The 25327-nt window shown below is 37.1% G+C and overlaps 1 protein-coding gene across 1 annotated transcript in view; it reads left to right on the top strand.

Annotated features, from left to right (window-relative positions):
• Positions 1-25327, top strand: part of ACOT12 (acyl-CoA thioesterase 12) — a 92638-nt gene that overhangs the window by 46745 nt on the left and 20566 nt on the right. The window contains exons 8-12 of the mRNA XM_053701461.1: positions 980-1130; positions 1917-1972; positions 4568-4631; positions 11474-11557; positions 20425-20558. Coding sequence (XP_053557436.1) covers positions 980-1130; positions 1917-1972; positions 4568-4631; positions 11474-11557; positions 20425-20558 — 489 coding nt within the window. The remainder of the gene's footprint in view (positions 1-979; positions 1131-1916; positions 1973-4567; positions 4632-11473; positions 11558-20424; positions 20559-25327) is intronic.

The raw sequence follows: 25327 nt of genomic DNA, 5'->3' as shown, positions 1-25327 counted from the left end.
AGGTGATCACTATTACCACAGTGATCACCTAGCTATTAACACTTCTATATATTGGTTTTATTTTCAAGAGGTGCTTAGGCACTTCTAAATAAAGAGGTCTTGGGGTGATCTATGAAGATAGATTTTATATGTATCTGCTCAGTTGTTTTATACCCACCAACAGACATTCACCTGGGTGCAAATATAAACAGTGAGAAAAATACCTTTCAGTATACAGTGTTACATATGGTTTCTTGGTATTAAGGGAGCTGAGATCAAGGTTTTTGAATACCAACCCCATTATCCAGCTCTTTTAAGCCCCCCCCCCCCCTGGATGACGGCAACTGGTGATCATCCACTCTAAATACAATGTGTGGATGAGGACTACGTGTTAAACAGACCTTTTCACCCTCTAACAACAAAATATATATTTAAATTTACAGGTGAAACTCGAAAAATTAGAATATCGTGCAAAAGTTCATTTATTTCACTAATGCAACTTAAAAGGTGAAACTAATATGAGATAGACTCATTACATGCAAAGCAAGATAGTTCAAGCCATGATTTGTCATAAGTGTGATGATTAGGTCTTAAAGCTCATAAAAACCCCAAATCCACACTCTCACAAAATTTGAATATTGTGAAAAGGTGCAATATTCTAGGCTCAGTGTCCCACTCTAATCAGCTAATTAAGCCATAACACCTGCAAAGGGTTCCTGAGCCTTTAAATTGTCTCTCAGTCTGGTTCAGTAGGAATCACAATCATGGGAAAGATTGCTGACCTGACAGTTGTGCAGAAAACCATCATTAACACCCTCCATAAGGAGGGAAAGCCTCAAAAGGTAATTGCAAAATAAGTTGCATGTTCCCAAAGTGCTGTATCAAACCACATTAATAGAAGGTTATGTGGAAGGGAAAAGTGTGGAAGAAAAAGGTGCACAAGCAGCAGGGATGACCACAATCTAAGATACTTTGTACAATAACTATATATTTGTTGTAGTGTTGAGGTTGGAGTCCGTGTGGAAGCCTATAACTGTAAGGAGTGGACAGAGGGCAAACCACGCCATATTAATAGTGCTTTCCTGATTTATCAAGTTATAAACAACAACAATGAGGAAGAGGTCATTCCGCGTGTCAAAGCTTCTACACCGGTTAGTCCAATTTTAATAGATAATTATAGATGGGGTGTTGTGTTGTTTTTTTCTTGAAGATGAGTTACATCACAGAAGTGTGAATGTTGATTAATATAACGTTTAAAAAAAAAATAAATAATGAAATATTTGTAGGCTTTTGTCTTAAACTTACCATTTTTTCTGACCTCTATCCACAGCTGCAATTCTTGTAGTTACCAGTCAGCATTAATATTCTAATTAATTACTACCAAACGACTACCAAAAAAATAATTAATAGTAAATCTGATTTTAATGTTTCATATCACAATCTGGGTAGCCTCAAAGATTAACGGGACCTTACTTTATTTATTTATATTATTATATTATATGTATGTACGTAGTTTTTAAAAAAAAAAAAAAAAAAAAAAAAAAAGAGGTGCCGGTACTCCATTGTTTGATTTATTAAAGAGGTGCCGGTACTCCATTGTTTGATGTATTCTGCTCGGTAACTGAGAAAAGGGATAGTATTATTTGCAATGCAGCCTCTCTTGTGAAATCTAGAGTAGAGTATTTACATGATGATTACTAATATTACCTGTTATGAGTTGGCAGAGGTGGGGATACTCGGTACCGGTAAGTACCTCCACAAATAAAGCCCTGTATATACACACTGTCTAATGACTTTCATTATTTTTTTTTTCTGCAATTTTTAAGTGTCTATACTTCAGTTTGTGATCCAAACTAACCCTTTTGGATACTGTATGACATCATTTGTCTGTTATTAATGTGTTTTTCATAAGGTTAATGACTTGTCACTTTTTACAGGATAACATCAGACGGTTCTGTGGCGCCATTGCTAGGAGAAAAATTCGTGTAGCAAGGTAGACTGTCATTCTATTCGTAACCCTCAGTCCATTATATGATTTGTCTTGGCATTAACCAGTCCAAAATGGTATCTTGTGGCAGATTTTTTTTTTATAAAATCCCCTACTAGACAAAAAGTAGACACAAGGTTCATTGGAACACTATTAGACATTTATTTAAGGGACACTAAACACTAAAAGCATTTCATGAACCTCTGTTTAATCGTGGGCACTGCCATATTAGAACCTAGGTTACACTGCCGGTATATCTAGAAGAGTTGCTGCATATATGCAAACATGTCAGCACTAGAATGCAGTGAAAGCTACAATGACTAGAGGGAGGTGGGGAATAACCTAGGTTAAAGGAATACTAAACCCAATTTTTTTTTTTCCTTTCATGATTCATGTAGAGCATGCAATTTTAAGCAACTTTCTAATTTACTCCTATTATAAATTTTTCTTTGTTCTCTTGTTATCTTTATTTGAAAAAGCAGGAATGTAGGAGCTGGCCCATTTTTGGTTCAGCACCTGGGTAACGCTTGCTACATTTAGCCACAAATCACCAAGAGCTACCCAGGTGCTGAACCAAAAATGGGCCGGCTTTTAAGTTTACATTCCTGCTTTTACAAATAAAAATAGTAAGAACAAAGAAAAAATGATAAAAGGAATAAATTAGAAAGTTGCTTAAAATTGCATGCTCTATCTGAATAATGAAAGAAAAAAGATGGCTTTAGTATTCCTTTAATACAATGTGTTTAGTGTGGCATTTTAAGAGAGAATAATTGAACTGAGATTTATAAAACAGATATTTAGCTTTTATAAGATGATATCAAAAGTAACAATTAATGCTCATTTGTTTCTCACTTGAAAATGTTTCCACATTTAGTTGACTATTTTTATTCATATGACAAGAATATAGTGTGAAAAACATAACTCTTGGTTTTGCCTGGAACTGTATAAAAATGGCTTTAAAATCCATATAACACTTTAACATAATTTTTAATAAGTTTATGATTTAAATTTTTGCTAAAGAGGAATTGGGATGTGATTAGTACAAAAAGCAAGGAGTGTTTGTGTGCAACTGATTAGGTAACGTAACCATACAATCGACAACTTTAGCAATAGAAAGAAATTCTCCTTTCTAACCCTATTGGAATTTGGCAGGCTACTGCATCACATGAATGCAACACAAAGAACCCATTCTTTATCAGTTTTAGTAAACTTGCCCACACGCTTTGTTGTTACTTGGTTTATGATAATGTTCTAGAATATCAAGTTTTGATTCCATTATTCTTTAGTTTCTTTTATTGCCTTTAAAAAGGACTTGTACAAATTTTGGGTCTTGAATTCGAATGAACTTTTCACTGTCTTTTTAAAGTAAAAAAAGATTTGTTGACTCAAACTTGCCTCTCCTCCTATAAAACCTATTATCAAATATTAGCTAGGGTGCAGCAGATTCATTATTGAATTAAACTCTAGTATTTAAAAACACCTCATTTATAGGTGTAAAAAGTGCATGTCGGTCACATGAAAACTTATAGAAATGTGGTTGGAGGAAGTTTGTTGTTAATCGGCAGAAATTATTAATCCAATAAAATAGCCAGTTTGCTAAATAAGTAAATGGATAAGGACATAACGCAACCAGAAACCATATTTTAAAGGTAGTTTCTGTATGCCTAGACTCACCATTTTAATTTTCACTTTCCAATACTTGAGGATTTCCAAGGGATGTGTCCCTAGAGTGCAAAACGGTGCAAACCAACATTATGACAGGTTTATTTTATTGATTTTTTGGTAAAATAGTGCTTAATTTCTGATTTATATAGTATGCATATATGTACAATAACTTACCTTTAAAATGTATTCCTAGTAAAAAAAAGCTTCAGGGGCCTAGTTGGATGTTGTTCACAAAAGTAGATATCAGGATAAGAATACATGTTTTTGTTTTTATAAGGCTCACAGAAGGAAACCATCACATTGCACTGTGTGCCTTGCTTTGGCTTTTTAATCAAACAATGATACCTTCATGAAGTTTTACAGATTAGAACTTTTATGTCCGTAGTTTCCGTAAGCTGAGGCCCTTTTGTTCAGTCACTGTTGTTGGGGCTTGTTTTAAAGGGACACTAAACACTACTAGTAAAAGTTATGACTGTTTTTCTGCAGCATACTTGCATATCCTGTGAGTGCCCATGCACCAGTATTGAAACACCATGCCTGCTAAAAAAGCTGGCAGCGGTGTGTATTTCTTCTGTGAAAAAATTTGTGTCAAACAAGCCACCACTGACTCTCTTTGAATGTGTGGTGTATGAATACTGGTGCACGGTCCATCACAGCATATGTGCATATGCCGCAGAAAAAAAGTAATGGCTTTTACTAGAAGCATTTTTGCTAATGGAAGTATATTGAAAAAAATGCTTCTATTTCAAATTTAAATGCACCCATGCACATTTCATTTTTGACTTCCCCCTGCGCATTAACTATATTTTGTACAAACACAAGGTATTCTAACAAGGACTATATTTTTAAAGCATCTTCAGGGGGATCACATTCATAGCTAAAGTAAACTGAATTTTGGCAATTTTCCTGCTAATTTGTTTTTATTCCCCATACCAGAAAGTACATCTTCTCAGGCAAACAAGAGAAACCCATCTCCCATCCATGGGACAAATGCAACCAGGTACAGTTTTAGAAAATAATCTTCCTCACTCATAATATTATTTATACAGTAAAAAAAAATATTTATATTTATTAATAATCTGACTTGCTCCTGTAAAAGAGATTAGTAAGGATTCTTGCAACTTGCTTTCAAACTATTATTGCTGATGATGATTCAGATAGAGAACACAATTTTGAAAAAAAACATTTACAGTTCACTTCTGTTATCAAATCTTTATTTTCTTGGTATCCTTTGTTGAAAAGCAGGTGTGTAATAAGCTTAGGAGCATGCTCGTGTCTAGAGGTCTATATGGTAGCAGTTTTACATGAATACTTTCAATGATGTTTCACATTTTCAAGAGCACTAGAGGTTTGCTGCCATATGTGTTCCACACAGGTACACACTACCTACCTAGCTATGCTCATCAACAAGTAATACCATGAGAATAAAATACATTTATAGAAATAAAGATTGGAAACTTGTTTGGTTTTTTTGTTTTTTTGTCTGAATCATGAAAGAGAAAGTTGGGTTTTATGTCATTTTTGAGGACATTAATCAAAAAACAAAAATGATTATGCATTTGACAGCAGCATTTAAGCATGTTTAAATTTATTTATTTTTTGGTGTGCCACAAAATATTGCTAGAGATGTTTTAAGTTTATACTGAAATCTCACAAGAAATGTAAGTTTATTCCAAACTGATACTCCAACCTAACTAGCTGGTAAGATTAAGACAAGCGCTATATTAGAGGACATCAGAGCGCAAGAAAATGAAAAAATTAAATTTGATGTGAATACTACTGTCCTGAATAAAGTTAATGCATTTTACAATAACCTGTTATGCATTACGTCACAAGCCTGCTAAGTTGAAAAACATTCCACTTGTCAGGTGCCTAAAGATATTTTTTACTTATTTAAGATAATTCAGCTGAAACCTAAAATAAGTTGTTTTGAAGAAAGACAATGAAGTTATGTGGACAAATATAAGTAGGTTATGTAAATAGCTTTAAACTAGTGTCCTGTCAGTGACAACCTTTGTCATCTTGCTTAAAGGAAAAGTAAATTTACAGCCTCCGCAATAATGTTATCGATTACCGTATATGTGATATTTATAGTCGCTATGTTTTTTTTTTTTTTTCTAACAATTATTATTTTAAAGTTATTTATATCATAAATTGCCTACCAGATTCTGTTGCTACTTCTCCCACCTGACCATTTCCGTATTTCTGTATATTACACGTAAGATCGGTCCCACCCGCTCTTATGTGTACATTAGTGCCCATTCTCGTCTGTCTACGCATATCGCGCATGCACATAACTCTTTACTAGTCATATTTTGCGCATGCGCAAATATCATCCTGGATACATATAGTAAGAATGAATCAGTTTATTCATTTAAATAGAGTTTTCACCGATCGATTCATGTTGTATTCTAATCGATCAATAAAACATGGCATATACTTACAAAATATTAAATATTCAATCAAATCATTGCTACGATTGTGAATTAGCCTTGCGGGAACAACGATGCCTTCAAAATCGCTAATGCGTCTGCGGTTTACATGGACGTGCATATGATGCGGCCGTAATAATTCCAAAGTCGCGCATGTGTATTTAGAATGGTGGGCGGTAAATAGGTATGTTGGGATGCCAGTGGGGGACCAATTGAAAAGGTCTCGTTGCAAATCGTCATCACAAAAAAAAAAAAAATACAGGCAGTTACGGCGATAGGAGTGCTCGTTTAGAAAGGTGCAAGAACATTATGATATAGATTTTTTTTTTTATTTATTTTTTTTAAATGACTGAAACTCATACTTATTTCTTTCATGTAATTAGCAAGAGTCCATGAGCTAGTGACGTATGGGATATACATTCCTACCAGGAGGGGCAAAGTTTCCCAAACCTCAAAATGCCTATAAATACACCCCTCACCACACCCACAAATCAGTTTTACAAACTTTGCCTCCCTTGGAGGTGGTGCAGAAAGTTTGTGCTAGATTCTTCGTTGATATGCGCTTTGCAGCAGGCTGGAGCCCGGTTTTCCTCTCAGTGTGCAGTGAATATCAGAGGGATGTGAAGAGAGTATTGCCTATTTGAATTCAATGATCTCCTTCTACGGGGTCTATTTCATAGGTTCTCTGTTATTGGTCGTGGAGATTCATCTCTTACCTCCCTTTTCAGATCGACGATATACTCTTATATATACCATTACCTCTACTGATTCTCGTTTCAGTACTGGTTTGGCTTTCTACTACATGTAGATGAGTGTCCTGGGGTAAGTAAGTCTTATTTTTGTGACACTCTAAGCTATGGTTGGGCACTTTTATGTTAAAGTTCTAAATATATGTGTTTAAACATTTATTTGCCTTGATTCAGGATATTCAACATTCCTTATTTCAGACAGTCAGTTTCATTATTTGGGATAATGCATTTGAATAATCAATTTTTCTTACCTTAAAATTTGACTCTTTTTCCTGTGGGCTGTTAGGCTCGCGGGGGCTGAAAATGCTTCATTTTATTGCGTCATTCTTGGCGCAGACTTTTTTGGCGCAAAAATTTTCTTTGTCATTTCCGGCGTCATACTTGTCGCCGGAAGTTGCGTCATTTTTTTGACGTTTTCGCGCCAAAAATGTCGGCGTCACCGGATGTGGCGTCATTTTTGGCGCTTAAAGCATTTAGGCGCCAAATAATGTGGGCGTCTTTTTTGGCGCTAAAAAATATGGGCGTCATTATTGTCTCCACATTATTTAAGTCTCATTGTTTATTTGCTTCTGGTTGCTAGAAGCTTGTTCATTGGCTTTTTTTCCAATTCCTGAAACTGTCTTTTAAGGAATTAGAAAAAAACAACATATAAAGCAAAATTGATCAATTGCATATTGCAAGATGTCTCAGATTGACCCTGAATCAGAAGATACTTCTGGAAAATTGCTGCCTGATGCTGGATCTACCAAAGTTAAGTATATTTGTTGTAAACTTGTGGTAACTGTTCCTCGGGCTATTGTTTGTAATGAATGTCATGACAAACTTGTTAATGCAGATAATATTTCCTTTAGTAATGTTCCATTACCTGTTGCTGTTCCATCAAAATCTAATATTCAGGGTGTTCCTGTTCACGTAAGAGATTTTGTTTCTAAATCTATTAAGATGGGGGTCTCTGACAGCACAAGGGGTTTGGGAATCTCAGGAGGCGAGATTACCAATCAACATTTTGGAACTCTGTGCAATTTTCAGAGCTCTTCAGTCGTGGCCTCTTCTAAAGAGAGAGTCGTTCATTTGTTTCCAGACGGACAATGTCACAACCGTGGCATATGTCAATCATCAAGGAGGGACTCACAGTCCTCTGGCTATGAAAGAAGTATCTCGAATACTTGTATTGGCGGAATCCAGCTCCTGTCTAATTTCTGCGGTTCATATCCCAGGTATAGACAATTGGGAAGCGGATTATCTCAGTCGCCAAACGTTACATCCGGGCGAATGGTCTCTTCACCCAGAGGTATTTCTTCAGATTGCTCAAATGTGGGGTCTTCCAGAAATAGATCTGATGGCTTCTCATCTAAACAAGAAGCTTCCCAGGTATCTGTCCAGATCCAGGGATCCTCAGGCGGAAGCAGTGGATGCATTGTCACTTCCTTGGAAGTATCATCCTGCTTATATCTTTCCGCCTCTAGTTCTTCTTCCAAGAGTGATTTCCAAGATTCTAAAGGAGCGTTCGTTTGTTCTGCTGGTGGCTCCAGCATGGCCTCACAGGTTTTGGTATGCGGATCTTGTCCAGATGGCTACTTGCCAACCGTGGACTCTTCCGTTAAGGCCAGACCTTCTGTCTCAAGGCTCTTTTTTCCATCAGGATCTCAAATCCTTAAATTTGAAGGTATGGATATTGAACGCTTGATTCTCAGTCATAGAGGTTTCTCTGACTCCGTAATTAATACTATGTTACAGGCTCGTAAATCTGTATCTAGGAAGATATATTATCGAGTCTGGAAGACTTACATTTCTTGGTGTTCTTCTAATCATTTTTCTTGGCATTCTTTTAGAATTCCTAGAATTTTACAGTTTCTTCAGGATGGTTTGGATAAAGGTTTGTCTGCAAGTTCCTTGAAAGGACAAATCTCTGCTCTTTCTGTTCTTTTTCACAGAAAGATTGCTAGTCTTCCTGATATTCATTGTTTTGTACAGGCTTTGGTTCGTATAAAACCTGTTATTAAGTCAATTTCTCCTCCTTGGAGTTTGAATTTGGTTCTGGGGGCTCTTCAAGCTCCTCCGTTTGAACCTATGCATTCACTGGATATTAAATTACTTTCTTGGAAAGTTTTTTGTTTCTTTTGGCCATCTCTTCTGCTAGAAGAGTTTCTGAATTATCTGCTCTTTCTTGTGAGTCTCCTTTTCTGATTTTTCATCAGGATAAGGCGGTGTTGCAAACTTCATTTAAATTTTTACCTAAGGTTGTGAATTCTAACAACATTAGTAGAGAAATTGTGGTTCCTTCATTGTGTCCTAATCCTAAGAACTCTAAGGAAAGATTGTTGCATTCTTTGGATGTAGTTAGAGCTTTGAAATATTATGTTGAAGCTACTAAAGATTTCCGAAAGACTTCTACTCTATTTGTTATGTTTTCTGGTTCTAGGAAAGGTCGGAAGGCCTCTGCCATTTCTTTGGCGTCTTGGTTAAAGTCTTTGATTCATCATGCTTATGTTGAGTCGGGTAGAACTCCGCCTCAAAGGATTACAGCTCATTCGACTAGGTCAGTCTCTACTTCCTGGGCATTTATGAATGAAGCTTCGGTTGATCAGATTTGCAAAGCAGCAACTTGGTCTTCTTTGCATGCTTTTACTAAATTCTACCATTTTGATGTGTTTTCTTCTTCTGAAGCAGTTTTTGGTAGAAAAGTACTTCAGGCAGCTGTTTCAGTTTGATTCTTCTGCTGGATTATTTTTCAGCGGAATTGGCTGTCTTTATTTTATCCCTCCCTCTCTAGTGACTCTTGCGTGGAAGATCCACATCTTGGGTATTCATTATCCCATACGTCACTAGCTCATGGACTCTTGCTAATTACATGAAAGAAAACATAATTTATGTAAGAACTTACCTGATAAATTCATTTCTTTCATATTAGCAAGAGTCCATGAGGCCCACCCTTTTTGTGGTGGTTATGATTTTTTTGTATAAAGCACAATTATTCCAATTCCTTATTTTTTATGCTTTCGCACTTTTTTCTTATCACCCCACTTCTTGGCTATTCGTTAAACTGATTTGTGGGTGTGGTGAGGGGTGTATTTATAGGCATTTTGAGGTTTGGGAAACTTTGCCCCTCCTGGTAGGAATGTATATCCCATACGTCACTAGCTCATGGACTCTTGCTAATATGAAAGAAATGAATTTATCAGGTAAGTTCTTACATAAATTATGTTTTTATTAATACTTGCGAATGCTGCCTGGCTGTGTGTCAAAGTTTACTTTTCCTTTAAAGTGACATTAATACCCAAATGTTGATGCACTTGAAAGCAATGGAGCATAGCTGTAAAAATCTGACTAGAGATAATCACCTGAACGGTTCTTTGTAAAATGGGAAGATATTTTACCTCAAAATTCCCTCAGTTGCCCCACATTCCATTGTAAAGGAACTTTAAGCAGCCAATCAGGATGCTAGTTCCAGGACTTGCAAGGATGTGTGCATCTAGCATGTGCAGGTACTGTCATGTTATTTCCCTCCTCAGTTTAAGGAAGTTTACTATGAAATCTGATCACAGTAAAGCAAAGCATGACCTCAGCACTGCTGATGCTGATTGGCTGGCTATTTTTTTTCCAACTTGCTGCTGGACAGTAGCTGAATGAGAACTATTCACAGATCACTTACTATTGTGAGCTGAAGAAATTTTGAGGTAAAATATCTTTTTTTGCATAGAGATGTTCAGGTGATATTTTCTTTTCAGCTTTTTACAGCTATGCTGCATCACTTTCAAGTGATTTAGCATAAAGGTATTTTGTCCCTTTGAACATTAGTTTGATCGTTTTGTGTTGTAGGAACAGCTCAAACTGTATATTGATTTTACTTATTTCTAAATAGTTTAGTTATGTCTTACTGTTATTAATTGACATTTGAAAAACCAAAAAATATATTATCATAATAAGGGGGATAAGTCCTTACAGGGTTTTTCTAGGATCACAGAATTTGGAGCATGTAATGTGGGGTACAAGGTAAAATATCTGCACTTTTGTGTGTTTTCTATTAATTTTTTTGAAACCCAAAGATATATTTTTTTTTCTTTCATTTTTCAGATAGAGCATACCGTTTTAAACACCTTTTCCATTAACTTTTATTCTTCTTTTTATTGGTATCCTTTGTTGAAGGAGCAGCAATGCATTACTGGGAGTTAGCTGAGCAAAACTGGTGAACCTATAACAAGAGGCAAATAGATGCAGTCACCACTCAGCAAGTAGCTCCCAGTAGTGTGTTTCTGCTCCTGAGCCTACCTATGTATGCTTTTAAACAAAGGATACAAAGAGAAAGCAAATTAGAAAATGGAGACAAATTGGAATGTTGTCTAAAATGACATGCTGTATTTGTTACAAATAGTTTTGCTTTCCTGTCCCCTTAAAGCTGGTTATATTAATAAGCAATCACTAAAATTCCCTCAAACCTAGTACTACATAAAATAACTTTTTTTTTTTTTTACACATATATACTCCGCAGTGCCAAATGGGATTCACTCAAGACAACAACCAAAAGTGATAAAATAACTTCTGGCTAAAAGCAAATGTCAATGTATGTTTTACAGTTCTATTCTGAACTGCAATATAGATTTGCAAATGTTGAATAACCCTAGAGGCGTAATCTATTCTTGACAACTGTTTTGCACCTTTAGGCCTATCTCAGCTATGATAATATAGCTACTTTGACCTTTCTAGCTGCCAGCAGTGGATGGGAACTCAGCAGCACAATGCAGAATGTAAGTACGTTCTAAAGCACTCTTCATTCATATGTCACAATACGGGGATTTAAATATTTTATAAGCTAGAGGGAAACATGTTGGTGCTATCAAATGTACAGATATTCCAAGATACAATGTAAGAGTTTTTATGCCTTTTTCCTCTTGCCCAATACAATAAATTTACTAAATTACACAATACCACACTTAAAGGGACATAAAACCTAAAAAAAATTGTTCATGATTTAGGTAGAACATACAATTTTTAAACAATGTTTCAGTTTACTTCTATTATCAAATTTGCTTCATTGTCTTGGTATCATTTGTTAAAGGAGCAGCAATGCACTACTGGTTTCTAACTAATTGGGTGAGCCAATGACAACAATATGTGTGTGTGTGTGTGTATATATGTGTATGTATGTGCGCATAAACGCATATACATATACACACACATACGTGTGTGTGTGTGTATATATATATATATATGTGTGTGTGTGTGTATGTATGTGTATGTATGTGTGTATGTATATATATATATATATATATATATATATATATATATATATATATATATATATATATATATATATATATATATATATATATATATATATATATATATATATATATATATATATATATAATCACACAGAGAAAACCCAGCACTCACTTACAAGCTCTCAGCTAAGATTTAAAAGCAAAAATGGAAAGGTTAGTTACCGCATCTGGCCAAATGGGACAAGCCCAGGTACCTCGTCAAGGTCCTTTCCAATACCTGAGACCCTAAAACAGCCACACAATGCAAGCTTTCAAATTCAAACAAACTGGGAACAAGGGAAGGGTGCACAGGCATATGTAAGCACCCTAGACATATACAAAACACGGAAGGGAACTGCACTCTCATACCGGACCTGGTACACATCCCATGACCCTGCAACATGCTCAGCCCTGGGTGCCACTGGCACTTACAGGAAGCTGTGCTGTCCCCAGAGTCACAGGCAGTTAACCCCAGTCAGGTCTGGGTGCAAGAACCATAGGGAAAATTACAAAACAAATTAATACAACACACAGAGAAAACTACTATCTATCTATCTATCTATCTATATATAATCTATATATATCCACCAATCAGCAGCTAGATCCTAGGTTCTTTGCTGCTCCTGACCTTACCTAGATAAACATTTCGGCAATGGATAACAAGAAAAGGAAGCAAATGAAATAGAAGTAAATTGGAAATTTCTTTCTAAAATTGCATGCTCTTTCTGAATCATGAAAGAAAAATTTGGGTTTTATGTCCCTTTTAAGGTGGTTAAGCTGTGGTAGGAAGGGTACAAAACTTTACAAATTCAATGGCAGCTTTTACAAGATTACTAATGCAAAAAGTAAAGAAAACAAAGGTAACTCACATGCACAAGCTTGTTTTACAATTTGGAGGTAAAACATGACTTTCTAGCAATGGTGGAATCCAATTTCATCCCAAACTATGAATACGCTTCTTTGTGATTTACTGCATATATCACCTGAGCTGCATCATGGGTAAAGTACAGAAGGGCAAGCCCCTGAGTACCTTTTTTCCAATGCTCTAAAGTGATGGTTAACTTGACCTGTTTTAAAATCAGGTCTGGAATCTAAGCAATATTTTAGATGGACTTTAATTGATGACTTCTAATAAAGATGCGCTGTAACTTAATTTTTAATCTATCCATGCCATTCTAATACCCCCGTGCTCTGGCCGCCCACTTAAAAACAATAATTTTTTCTTTGTGAGGCAACAGTTTGAACTGTTCTTTAATCAGCATTATAGCTGTATGGCACTTTTTTTGTAGCTAGAGTTGTGAAGTGGGCGGCCAGAACGTGGGGTATTAGAATGGCACTGCTAGATTAAAAAGTTACAGCACATCTTCATTCTAATTTACTTCTAATAATTTTTCTTTGTTCTCTTGCCATCTTTATTTTAAAAAGTAATGTAAAGCTTAGTGCCAGCCCATTTTAGGTTCAGCACCATGGATAGTGCTTGCTTATTTGTTGCTGACATTTAGCCAACCAATAAGTAAGCATAACCCAGGTTCTCAACCAAAAATGGTCCGGCTCCTTAGGTTACATTCCTGCTTTTTAAATAAAGAAAGCAAGAGAACGAAGAAAAATTGATAATAGTAGTAAATTAGAAAGTTGCTTAAAAGTTGCTGCTCTATATGAATCACGAGAGAAAACATTTGGGTTTAGTGTCCCTTTAAAGTCCAATTAAAAAACAGGTTGAGAAGTAAGGGTATATTTGATCATTCAGATTATGGTTATTGATTTCCAAATTGAAATACCGTACAACTGAAGCATTACACTTTTTTCACCACTTTAATACACATTTGCCAGATGCCATTTTCAGGACAAATGAGTTACCATATTCTTTTAAATCTCAGACCCTATGATATGAAATATACAGTTGTGCTCATAAGTTTACATACCCTGGCAGAATTTGATTTCTTAGCCATTTTTCAGAGAATATGAATGATAACACAAAAACTTTTCGTTCACTCATGGTTAGTGTTTAGCTGAAGCCATTTATTATCAATCAACAGAGTTTACTCTTTTTAAATCATAATGACAACAGAAACTACCCAAATGACCCTGAATAAAAGTTTACATACCCTGGTGATTTTGGCCTGATAACATGCACACAAGTTGACACAAAGGGGTTTGAATGGCTATTAAAGGTAACCATCCTCACCTGTGATCTGTTTGCTTGTAATTAGTGTGTGTGTGTGTGTGTATAAAAGGTCAATGAGTTTCTGGACTCCTGACAGACCCTTGCATCTTTCATCCAGTGCTGCACTGACGTTTCTGGATTCTGAGTCATGGGGAAAGCAAAAGAATTGTCAAAAGATCTGGGGGAAAAGGTAGTTGAACTGTATAAAACAGGAAAGGGATGTAAAAAGATATCCAAGGAATTGAGAATGCAAATCGACAGTGTTCAAACTCTAATCAAGAAGTGGAAAATAAGGGGTTCTGTTTGATAACATACTGCATTCATCTTGCCATCAATTCTGACCAAATTTCCTGTGCCTTTGCAGCTCACACATCCCCAAAACATCAGTGATCCAGCTCTGTGTTTCACAGTAGGAATGGTGTACCTTTCATCATAGGCCTTGTTGACTCCTCTCCAAATGTAGCGTCTATGGTTGTGACCAAAAAGCTCAATTTTGGTCTCATCACTCCAAATGACTTTGTGCCAGAAGGTTTGAGGCTTGTCTCTGTGCTGTTTGGCGTATTGTAAGCGGGATACTTTGTGGCATTTGCGTAGTAATGGCTTTCTTCTGGCGAGTCAACCATGCTGCCCATTTTTCTTCAAGTGCCTCCTTATTGTGTATCTTGAAACAGCCACACCACATGTTTTCAGAGAGTCCTGTATTTCACCTGAAGTTATTTGTTCAGGATGCAAAGACAAACCCACAATTTTCCTGGCAGTTGTGGCTGAAATTTTAGTTGGTCTACCTGACCGTGGTTTGGTTTCAACAGAACCCCTCATTTTCCACTTCTTGATTAGAGTTTGAACACTGCTGATTTGCATTCTCAATTCCTTGGATATCCTTTTATATCCCTTTCCTGTTTTATACAGTTCAACTACCTTTTCCCGCAGATCCTTTGACAATTCTTTTGCTTTCCCCATGACTCAGAATCCATAAATGTCAGTGCAGCACTGGATGAAAGATGCAAGGGTCTGTCAGGAGTCAAACTCATTGACCTTTTATACACACACACTAATTACAAGCAAACAGATCACAGGTGCCCTTTAATATCCATTCAAACCCCTTTGTGTCAAATTGTGTGTATGTTATCAGGCCAAAATCACCAGGGTATGTAAACTTTTGATCAGGGTCATTTGGGTAGTTTCTGTTGTCATTATGATTTAAAAAGAGTAAACACAGTTAATTGATAATAAATGGCTTCAGCCAAACACTAACCATGAGTGAAAGAAAAGTTTTTGTGGTATCAATTCATATTCTCTGAAAAATGGCCAAGAAATCATAAATTCTGCCAGGGTATGTAAACTTATGAGCATAACTGTATACACCAGAGCTTTCCAAACTTGTTATGTTGGTGACACACTTTTTAGACCTACATCATTTTGCGACACAGTAATTCAGTTGTACTAGCAAACAGAAGGTTAAACTAACTTGTTTTAAGAGATACGGACACATACATAAATTATATAATAATGAAATATATTTACAAGTAACAGTATGTATGTATGTGCAAGAGTTAAAAAAAAGTTTAACACCAATAGCTACTTACTATTTTAATGGGATGTATGAGGTTGATGGATTGAACACAATTTCTGAATATTTGGTGGAATATTAGATAAAGACACTCGCATTTCATCATCAAGCATTTTTAAGCTTCCACTTCCTATCCATATATCAAGAGCAGGAGCAGCAATGCACTACTGGGAGCTAGTTGCAAAAAACCCCCCCCACTGACTTCAGCTCAGCATTTAAGCTGCTGCCCTCAGAGCTCGTTGAGTCTGACTGACTACTGCCCGCGGTGCAAACACACTGCTGTCCCACTCACTGACTACACATGCAGTCACGAGCCAATTAAGGAGACTACACGTGCAGTCACGAGCCAATGTGCCGCCAAAGCCGCCAATGGGAATAGTTTCAGCTCCCACTGAGCTGCGCCAATAGGTTAAGATGATCTGTGTCCCCCTAGGTATCAATCACGAGTCAACCACGTGATATGAGTAGCAGGCAGGCGGAAAGTCAGAAACCAAGAAACAAAATTTTTAAAAAATTTGTGCTGAAGCAGGGACACACCTACACACTGCTGCCGACACACTAGTGTGTCCCGACACACAGTTTGGAAAGCACTGGTATACACAATACACACTCTCTCACTCTGAAAATTAAACTTATTTTAACACTTTTTTTGTTTTTGTTTTGAACTTACGTTTGTACAACATTCTAACATTCAATTAAAGATACATTAAACAATAAATAAATGCTAGATAGAATGATGCATCCAAAGAAAATATTAGTCTGAGAATAACATGTAGATGTATTTTTTTAAAGTGTAATTAGCTGTTTAAATATTGACAAAATAAGTGCAAAGTTTTAGTGTCTATAAATCAATGTGTGCAGCCAATGGATGTGTGGAATATAACCGTGTTCTGCACTTCCATTTATAAAAGGAATTAAAAAGCTGACAATTTCAGAATGGAAAAGGGGACAAAATAAATAATGAAAACATATTGCAGAGTTTTTTTTTGTATTTTTATATAGGATTTATAATTTTATATTACCATCTTAAAGTGTTTATATAAAAAGTATTTCTAATGCTATCTTTAAATGTAATATTCTATTTGAATTTTTCCTATTTGTATATTGCATAATTTTAATCAAATTATGCTATATCTGAAAAATTAGAGATTATATGTTAGTAATAGTATTTCTAATGCTCTCTTTAAATGTAATATTCAAATTAGCAGTCTGTGGAAGATATAAGGGAACAGAAGCGCCACATAGCCTAGCACTTTATGTACTTTAAGTATAAAGGATGTTTTACACTCACATTTGGTGGAGCACCCCTGGGGTGCAAATGAAGCCGGTGAGACTCCAAATCCAGTGCCACAGGATACAATATCCCAGCAAAGGGGAGCTAGATGAGACACATGGTCCAAACATCCCAGGAAGAGTCTCCACAGCAGATGGAACACCAAACAGCAGGTGTGCATCAAATAAATATGGTAGGCAGGCAAGGCGTAACAAACTTTTATTTCAAAACAGGATAAAAACAAGCAACGCGTTTCTCAGTCAACCGGTGACTGTATTTTATCAGGCTTAATGATTGATGCCTGATGAAACAGTCACCTGTTGACTGAGAAACGCGTTGCTTGTTTTTATCCTGTTTTGAAATAAAAGTTTGTTACGCCTTGCCTGCCTACCATCTTTATTTGCTGCACACCTGCTGTTTGGTGTTCCATCTGCTGTGGATACTCTTCCTGGGATGTTTGGACCATGTGTCTCATCTAGCTACCCTTTGCTGGGTTATTGTATCCTGTACCTTATCCTGTGGCACTGGATTTGGAGTCTCACCGGAGGTCAGTCTGCCGGGTGACTATTTGATCCCAGCCTTCTTCATTTGCACCACAGGGGTGCTCCACCAAATGTGAGTGTAAAACAACCTTTATACCTTCTCACAGGAGTACATACAGTGTTAGGCCATGTGGCATTCTGTTCCTTTATATCTTCCACAGACTGCTGATTCTGGATCCTGGCTTTGGTTTCCACCACAGATAGCTGCCTGGACCTAGTCATGACATGACTCCACAGGAGTTATTGAGATAACATAATATATTTTTACCAGGTTAATGGGACTTACATCTTGTATATATCTCTATTGTTTTATTGTTGTTTTATAGTTTTTTTTTTTGTTTTTTAATACACTTTTGTATCACAATTTCCCATATAGTCACTATATATCCATAGAGCTAAATCTGTAAAGTGTCTATATATACTGATATCACTTTGTATCAGATTTATCATACCACAGTATATTATTTAATTGTTTTATATAACCTACTATTGAGACCTTTTGATATACTGATTCTTTGGTTCAATGGCGCCCCCTATTTATTATTTTTTAAGATTCGAATTAAGCAATTTTCAAAATAGATACAAATATATTGATTAAAATTTTTCTATTATGTCAATTTACTAAATTCCCTGCCACATGAACTATTGCACTTCTGAATAGTATTTGCTCAATTGAATGTTGCATTCGAAAATTTGAATATTCTATCTAATTATGAATATTCAAAACGCAAGTAACATTCGTATAAAAAAACAGAAATAACATTTGATTACTGAATTTTAATGGATTTTCGTTCTTAACATTCGAATGTCCAAAACAAATGTCCATAGGGCTATCATTCTACCAAGTGAATTGCACTTTCACCACATTCACCCATCCCTACTAAAACTGTTAATTGGCTTAAAGGGGAAATATACTGTAAAAATCGTTTCCCTTATTGTGCTTCCAATTACTTGTTATACCAGCAGTGTAGCATAACACATATGAGAAATTGCTTCTTTAGGTTTAATTTTGTATAGGAAATAGCTTGCTTTCTTCATTAAAACCACAGCGCATTAAAAATTGGTTGAGCTTACAGATCTCTTTATATTATCACTTTCTCTGCATACAAATGCTTATCTCTATTTGGATCCCAAATCCCAATACTTGGCGAAAACAATTGGAAATTAACATATTATTAATTATATCGCCCATCTCCCACTGGGAGTGTAATCTCTTCTGATGGCTATGTTTACATGGCTTTTTTGTAGCCTTGACTTAAAGGGACACTCAAGTCAAAATTAAACTTTCATTATTCAGCTAGAGCATGCAATTTTAAACAACTTTCCAATTTACTTCCATTAAAAAAAGTGCAGTCTTTTTATATTTAAACTTTTTGAGTCACCAGCTCCTACTGAGCATGTGCAAGAATTCACAGAATAAGCGTATATGCATTTGTGATTGGCTGATGGCTGTCACATGGTACATGGGGAGTGGAAATAGACATAACTTTTAAAATTGTCAGGAAAAAAAATCTACTATTCATTTGAAGTTCAGACTAATTGCTATTGCATTGTCTTATCTTACATTTGTTGATTATGCAAATCTACTGTGTTGACTGGTCCTTTAAGTTTAGAAACTTTCGGTATATGTAGGGATACCACAGGTAAAGGAGCTTTTTGTAAGCAATTTAACACACTCCAGCAGATTAAATGGATCATTGAAAACAAATTAGAGGGGATCAAGTTTTAGGGTAAATAGTTCCTTTTAAATAAGGTTAATTTAAGCTAGTGTATAACCAATTTGCAGAAGATATATAGATATACTGTATATATATATATATATAGAGAGAGAGAGAGATTCGTAAACGTAACCAAAGTATAGCTTTGGTTACTTACCCAAGATCACTGTGTTGACCATTATCCTATGAAGTTGTATCTTGCAAGGTACTTTAAAAAAAAAAGATACATGAGGCTTATACCAAATATTGCACTGCTATTTGCAGTATTTGTATTCTGTATCCACATCTCTACAGGAAAGGCCAACACTCTCCAAAAGCTATAATAAAGAATTGGTGATTTGGTATATGCAAATGTACAAATAAAGAGCCATTTAGCAAAATGGTAATTTGGCAGCTCGATCGGTAGAATATTTAATGGTATTTAAATTACAGTAGCCTAGGGTATATTTTTTACAGCTGTTGAGCGGTAAGTGGGCTCAAGGTAAATCAATAGCACTTCCATGTTTGTGCTGGTATTAAAAGCGAAAGCACGCCTGAGTATAACATCTGGAGGTTGGATAATGCAACCTTTCCCCATTGGGGCGCTTAAAAAGTCTTTTCTTTATATGGTTCACGCTCTAACCCAAAGGTACGCTAGACCAACTGGGCTAAAGCTGAAGGTACATTGGGAATACTTGAAATACCTATCTTCTTCACTTAGATTTAAAAAAAAAATAAAAAAAAAAATAGATTTTTTTATCTGTCTCTTTCCCTCCTTGTAATATGTGCCAATGTGGTCTAATGGCCTCCTCATCTGTGCTGTAATTCTGAAGTAAGATTAATTGGAAAAATCTGTCCAACCCATTGGCAGGGCATGCAAAAATAGTCATCTAAAGTGTAAAATGGTTTTTAACTGAGAGGAGATAGGGGTTTGAGGTGGTGGGTTTCATGTCCTGATCTTTATTAAAAGTTCTGTGAGGGAACCATTAAATGCAGAATACAAGTTAGTGATGGAATAATAAACAGCCGTGTCATAAGCATTTTCAGTATTTCTGACATACTCTAAATAAAATGTAAATTCTTATTTTCCTTGCTGTTTTCCCAGATTAAAATATTTACGTATGAAGAAAATGATATGCTGTCCATAAAGGTGGAGATGCAAGTGCAATTACAAGCTCAGCAAGCTTACGTACTATTGTCCGACCTGGGTTTACGACCAAACTGGGATATGCACTACTTGTAAGAACGCTTCCAAAGCTTTTCCTTCTGTTAATTTTAAGGATACCAAAATGTTTAAATTAATTCTTGCCTTCTTGCTTTGAAAGAAAAGACTTGACTTTGAATTTTCACTCAGAAAATTGTTGTTTTCCATAGAACATCAAACTTAGCTCTGAATGAGGAGTTTCAATGAAGGGTGATGTTTATGCAATAAATATACATATGTGTGTTAATTGATTACACGTGCTCGAACATTATATATCCATAAATATACATGTACCATTACCTTTACAAAAAAAAAAAAATGATGGCAAATCCTAGCTTTTCATTAAATACTAAAGTATTTTTTTTTTAGGTGTGGAAATTTTAAAAACTAAAGTGCTATTTTGTATAAAAATATGTAGTTTTAATTCACTTAAAGTGAATTTACCAGCACTAAAATTAAAGGTGACCTTCATTCACTGTGTAGAAGGTACCTTTATTTCTTTCCTAAGACATGGAAAGTCCACGTTATTCCAATTACTATTGGGAATATCACTCCTGGCCAGCAGGAGGAGGCAAAGCTGTTAAGTGTCACTGCCATACCCATAGTCCCCAGTCATTCTCTTTGCCTCTGTCAATGGAGGAGGTGAAGTTTGGTGTCTGAAGAAATTAATTCCTTTTTCGGGTACTTTTCCCTGCAAGCAAGGATTTGGGTTTAGCTAAGTCCACGTCAATCTCTTCAGTAGAGTAGTGGTGGCTTTTAAGCAGTTAGGAAGTTGTGAGGTAGTCCTTGCTTTGTTTCCCAACAAATTGCTGCCCATGGTACAGAAAGCCAGAGTTGGTTACTCTGTTCTTTCTTTTTCTACAGGTCTCTGTAAGGAGTATGTGTCCTTTCACGCCTTGTGAGCCGTCTTCCTGCCGGACAGCTAGTCTGCAGGTAAGTGCTTTTGTCTTCTAGGTCTTGGAGACTTGCACTTCAGAAGAATGTCATATGCAGTAGATGGGGACATTTTTTTAAATTCTTTATACAGGATTATCTTTGGCAGTGGGCAGGCAGATTATATATGTTGAGACTAGGGGTTAACCTTCCCTTTATCGGGACCTTTTTCCTCTTTGGGCTAATTTTGTTGAAATACTTTCTTAGTATTTGTGTGGGGCTTATGTTTTATACAGGGACTTATGTATAAACTTAAAATTTGGCAGTTGGTTTTCTTTGCTTGCTTAGCTAGAACAGGCTAACTGACTGCTTGAGTTTGAATCCAGCTGCAGCTACTTGCATCTTATGTTGTAGGCAGAAGGAAACGCGCGCCGTTTGCTTGCTGCATAGTTTCCTCTCTCTGCCAGTCGTGTGACTTTTCTCTGCTGTCGGATATTCGCGGAGCGGCGTCATTGAATTTCAGTCTCTTCAGTGTCGATCTACTATACAATCATTTTAGAGACTTCTGGCAGCCAAAATGTATGTGTGTTACGGTAAGGCACCTCAGGCTGTCTGAGGTGTAGGGGGTCTGATTGGTTTATTATTTAAAAGAATTTTTGGATAACATTAAGCGGCTGTGGTATTAAAAAGTCTTAAAGTGACAGTGTATTTTTAAAATTTCTACAATTTGGGGAATTATGGACATGGAAGACTGTGTGTCTTGACAAATGCTTGTTATGCCTAGAGGCACACGTTGTTTTGCCTATGCAATTCTGTGCTGCATGCTTAGCTAAAACACTTCAATTTAAAGCTAAATTGTTGCCCGCTGAGCCCAAAGTCTCTCAGGATAATGCTGTTCAGGCAATGCCACAGCTTTCTACTCAAACGTCCCAAGCCTCTATGGCATCACATACAGTGCCCTGCAGTTCCTTTCAGCCTTTTGGAGGAGATTATTTGCCTGCAGATTTTGCTGCACAGGTATCTTTTGCAGTATCTGTGGCATTATCTGCTTTTCCTATGCTGGGAAAATGCAAGAGGAAAATTAGACATTCAGATAGTAAGGTTTCTGTTCCACCTACTGCTATGCAGGTTGCCCTCCCTCATAAGTCTGATGAGGATACGCCGGTAGCCTGTGAGGGTGAAAGCTCAGATTTGGATAGTATTATTCCTTCATCTAATACTGAAGAAGTAAACTTCAGATTTAAGCTTGAAAACCTTTGTGTACTGTTAAAGGAGGTATTGGCTACTTTGGACGACTCTGATACTTCTGTCGTTGTCAACCCTAAGAAGTCTAGTAAACTTTTTAAATATTATGATGATCCTTCCTCTGTGGAAGTTTTTCCTGTCCCAGACCATGTGACAGATTATTTCACAGGAATGGGATAAGCCAGGGATTCCTTTCTCCCCGTCTCCCGCATTTAAAAAGATGTTTCCTGTTGCTGACTCCATTAAAGATTCTTGGCGCATGATGCCTAAAGTAGAAGGGGCTATTTCTACTCTGGCTAAGAGAACTACGATCCCTATAGAAGATAGCTGTTTCTTTAAGGATCCCATGGACAAAATGCTGGAAGCTTATTTGAAGATATATGTTCATCAAGGTCTTCAATGGCAACCTGCAGTTTATGTTGCCACAGTAGCAAGTGCAGCATCTTATTGGTGCAATGCCTTGTCTGAATCAATTTTAGTAGAGACTGCATTGGAGGAGATACAAGATAGGATTAAGGCTCTAAAACTAGCCAATTCCTTTATTTCTGATGCTAACATGCAAGTTATTAGACTGGGAGCCAAGATGTCTGGCTTCACTGTCCTAGCCCGCAGGGCATTGTGGCTAAAATCTTAGTCGGCTAATGTTACCTCTAAGCTTCTGCCGCTTCTTTACAAGGGTAAGACCTTGTTCGGACCTGGTCCGGCAGAAATAATTTCTGATATTACGGGTGGAAAAGGGTCTTTTTTTTTTTTTTTTTTTACCGCAAGACAAGAACAACGGACTTAAAATACGTTAAAGTAATTTTCGTTCCTTTCGTAACTTCAAAGGTCAAAATTCTTCCTCTCCCTCTTCCAAGCAGGAGCAGTCCAAGTCTTCTTGGAAGCCCAATCAGTCTTGGAATAAGGGGAAGCAATCAAAGAAACCCTCAGCTGAGTCTAAGTCAGCATAAAGGGTCGGCCCCTGGTTTGGGATTGGATCAAGTGGGGGACAGACTTTCCCTGTTTTGTCAAGCGTGGAGACTAGAGTTCCCAGATCCTTGGGGTGTGGACATAGTATCTCAGGGTTACAAAACAGAATTCAAAACTTTCCCTCCCAGGGGCAGATTCCACCTCCTTAAGATTATCTGCAGACCAGGTAAAAAGAGATGCATTCTTGAACTGCGTTCAGGATCTTTCCTCCCTGGCAGTGATTGTTCCAGTAAAAGAACAGGGTCTAGGATTCTATTCAAATCTGTTTGTGGTGCCCAAAAAAAGAGGCAACTTTTCGACCCATTTTAGACCTAAAGTGCCTCAACACGTTTCTCAGGGTACCGTCCTTCAAAATGGAAACCATTTGTTTCATTCTTCGTTTGGTCCCAGAGGGTCAGTTCATGACGACCATAGACCTGAAGGACGCATATCTTCATGTTCCCATCCACAGGGATCATTGCAAATTCCTGAGATTCGCCTTTCTAGACAAACACTTTCAGTTTGTGGTTCTTCCATTTTTGGCCTTGCCACAGCTCACAGAATTTTCTCAAAGGTTCTGGGGGCTCTCTTGGCAGTGATCATGTCTCGGGGAATTGCAGTGGCGCCATTCCTGGATGACATATTGGTTCAGGTGCCATCTTTTCAACAAGCAAACTCTCATACAGAGATCTTGTTGTTGTCTTTTCTACGTTCCCATGGTTGGAAAGTGAATCTGGATAAGAGTTCCCTTGTTCCAGCTACAAGGGTGGTTTTCTTAGGGTCCATAATAGATTCCCTATCTATGAAAATGTTTCTGGATTTTTTGACCTCAGAATTCTCTCCTCTTGCCTCTCTCTACAGTCTACTGTTCGGTCATCAGTGGCTCAATGTATGGAGGAAATTGGTCTGATGGTCGCTTCCATGGACATCATTCAATTTGCTTGATTCCATTTGAGAGCTCTGCAATTATGCATGCTCAGACAATGGAAAGGAGACCATTCGATAGATCTAGACCAGTTAAGAGACTCTCCCATGGTGGCTTTCTCAGGACCATCTGTCTCAGGGCACATGCTTCCAGAGACCTTCCTGGGTGATTGTGACCACGGTGCCAGCCTGCTAGGCTGGGGAGCAGTCTGGGACTCGTTAAAGGCACAGGGACTATGGACTTGGGAGGAGTCTGCTCTCCCCATAAACATCTTGGAATTGAGAGCGATTTACAATGCTCTGATGGCTTGGCCTCAATTGTCCTTAGCCTGGTTAATTAGGTTTCAGTCGGTCATCACCTCAGTAGCTTACATTAACCACTAGGGAGGAACTCGGAGTTCCTTAGCCATGAAGGAGATGGCACAGATTATTCAGTGGGCGGAAGCTCACAATTGTTGTCTTTCTGCCATCCACATTCCTGGAGTGGACAACTGGGAAGTGGATTTCCTGAGATGACAGACATTTCATCCCAGGGAGTGGGCTCTCCATCCGGAGGTGTTCCCCAGGTTAACCCCCAAATGGGGGGTGCCAGAGTTGGATCTGATGGCGTCTCTGCAGAACGCCAAGCTTCCAAGGTACGGTTCAAGGTCAAGAGATCCTCAGGCCGCTCTGATAAATGCTCTGGGATTTGTCTAGCATACCGGTTTCCTCAGTTTGCGCTCCTTCCACGAGTTATTGCTCATATCAAACAGGAGAGAGCATCAGTAATAATTATAGCTCTTGCATGGCTTTGTAGGATCTGGTATGAAGACCT

This window comes from Bombina bombina, chromosome 2, assembly GCF_027579735.1.
Source record: "Bombina bombina isolate aBomBom1 chromosome 2, aBomBom1.pri, whole genome shotgun sequence".
Lineage (NCBI taxonomy): Eukaryota > Metazoa > Chordata > Amphibia > Anura > Bombinatoridae > Bombina > Bombina bombina.
This window is presented reverse-complemented; position numbering and strand designations above follow the sequence as displayed.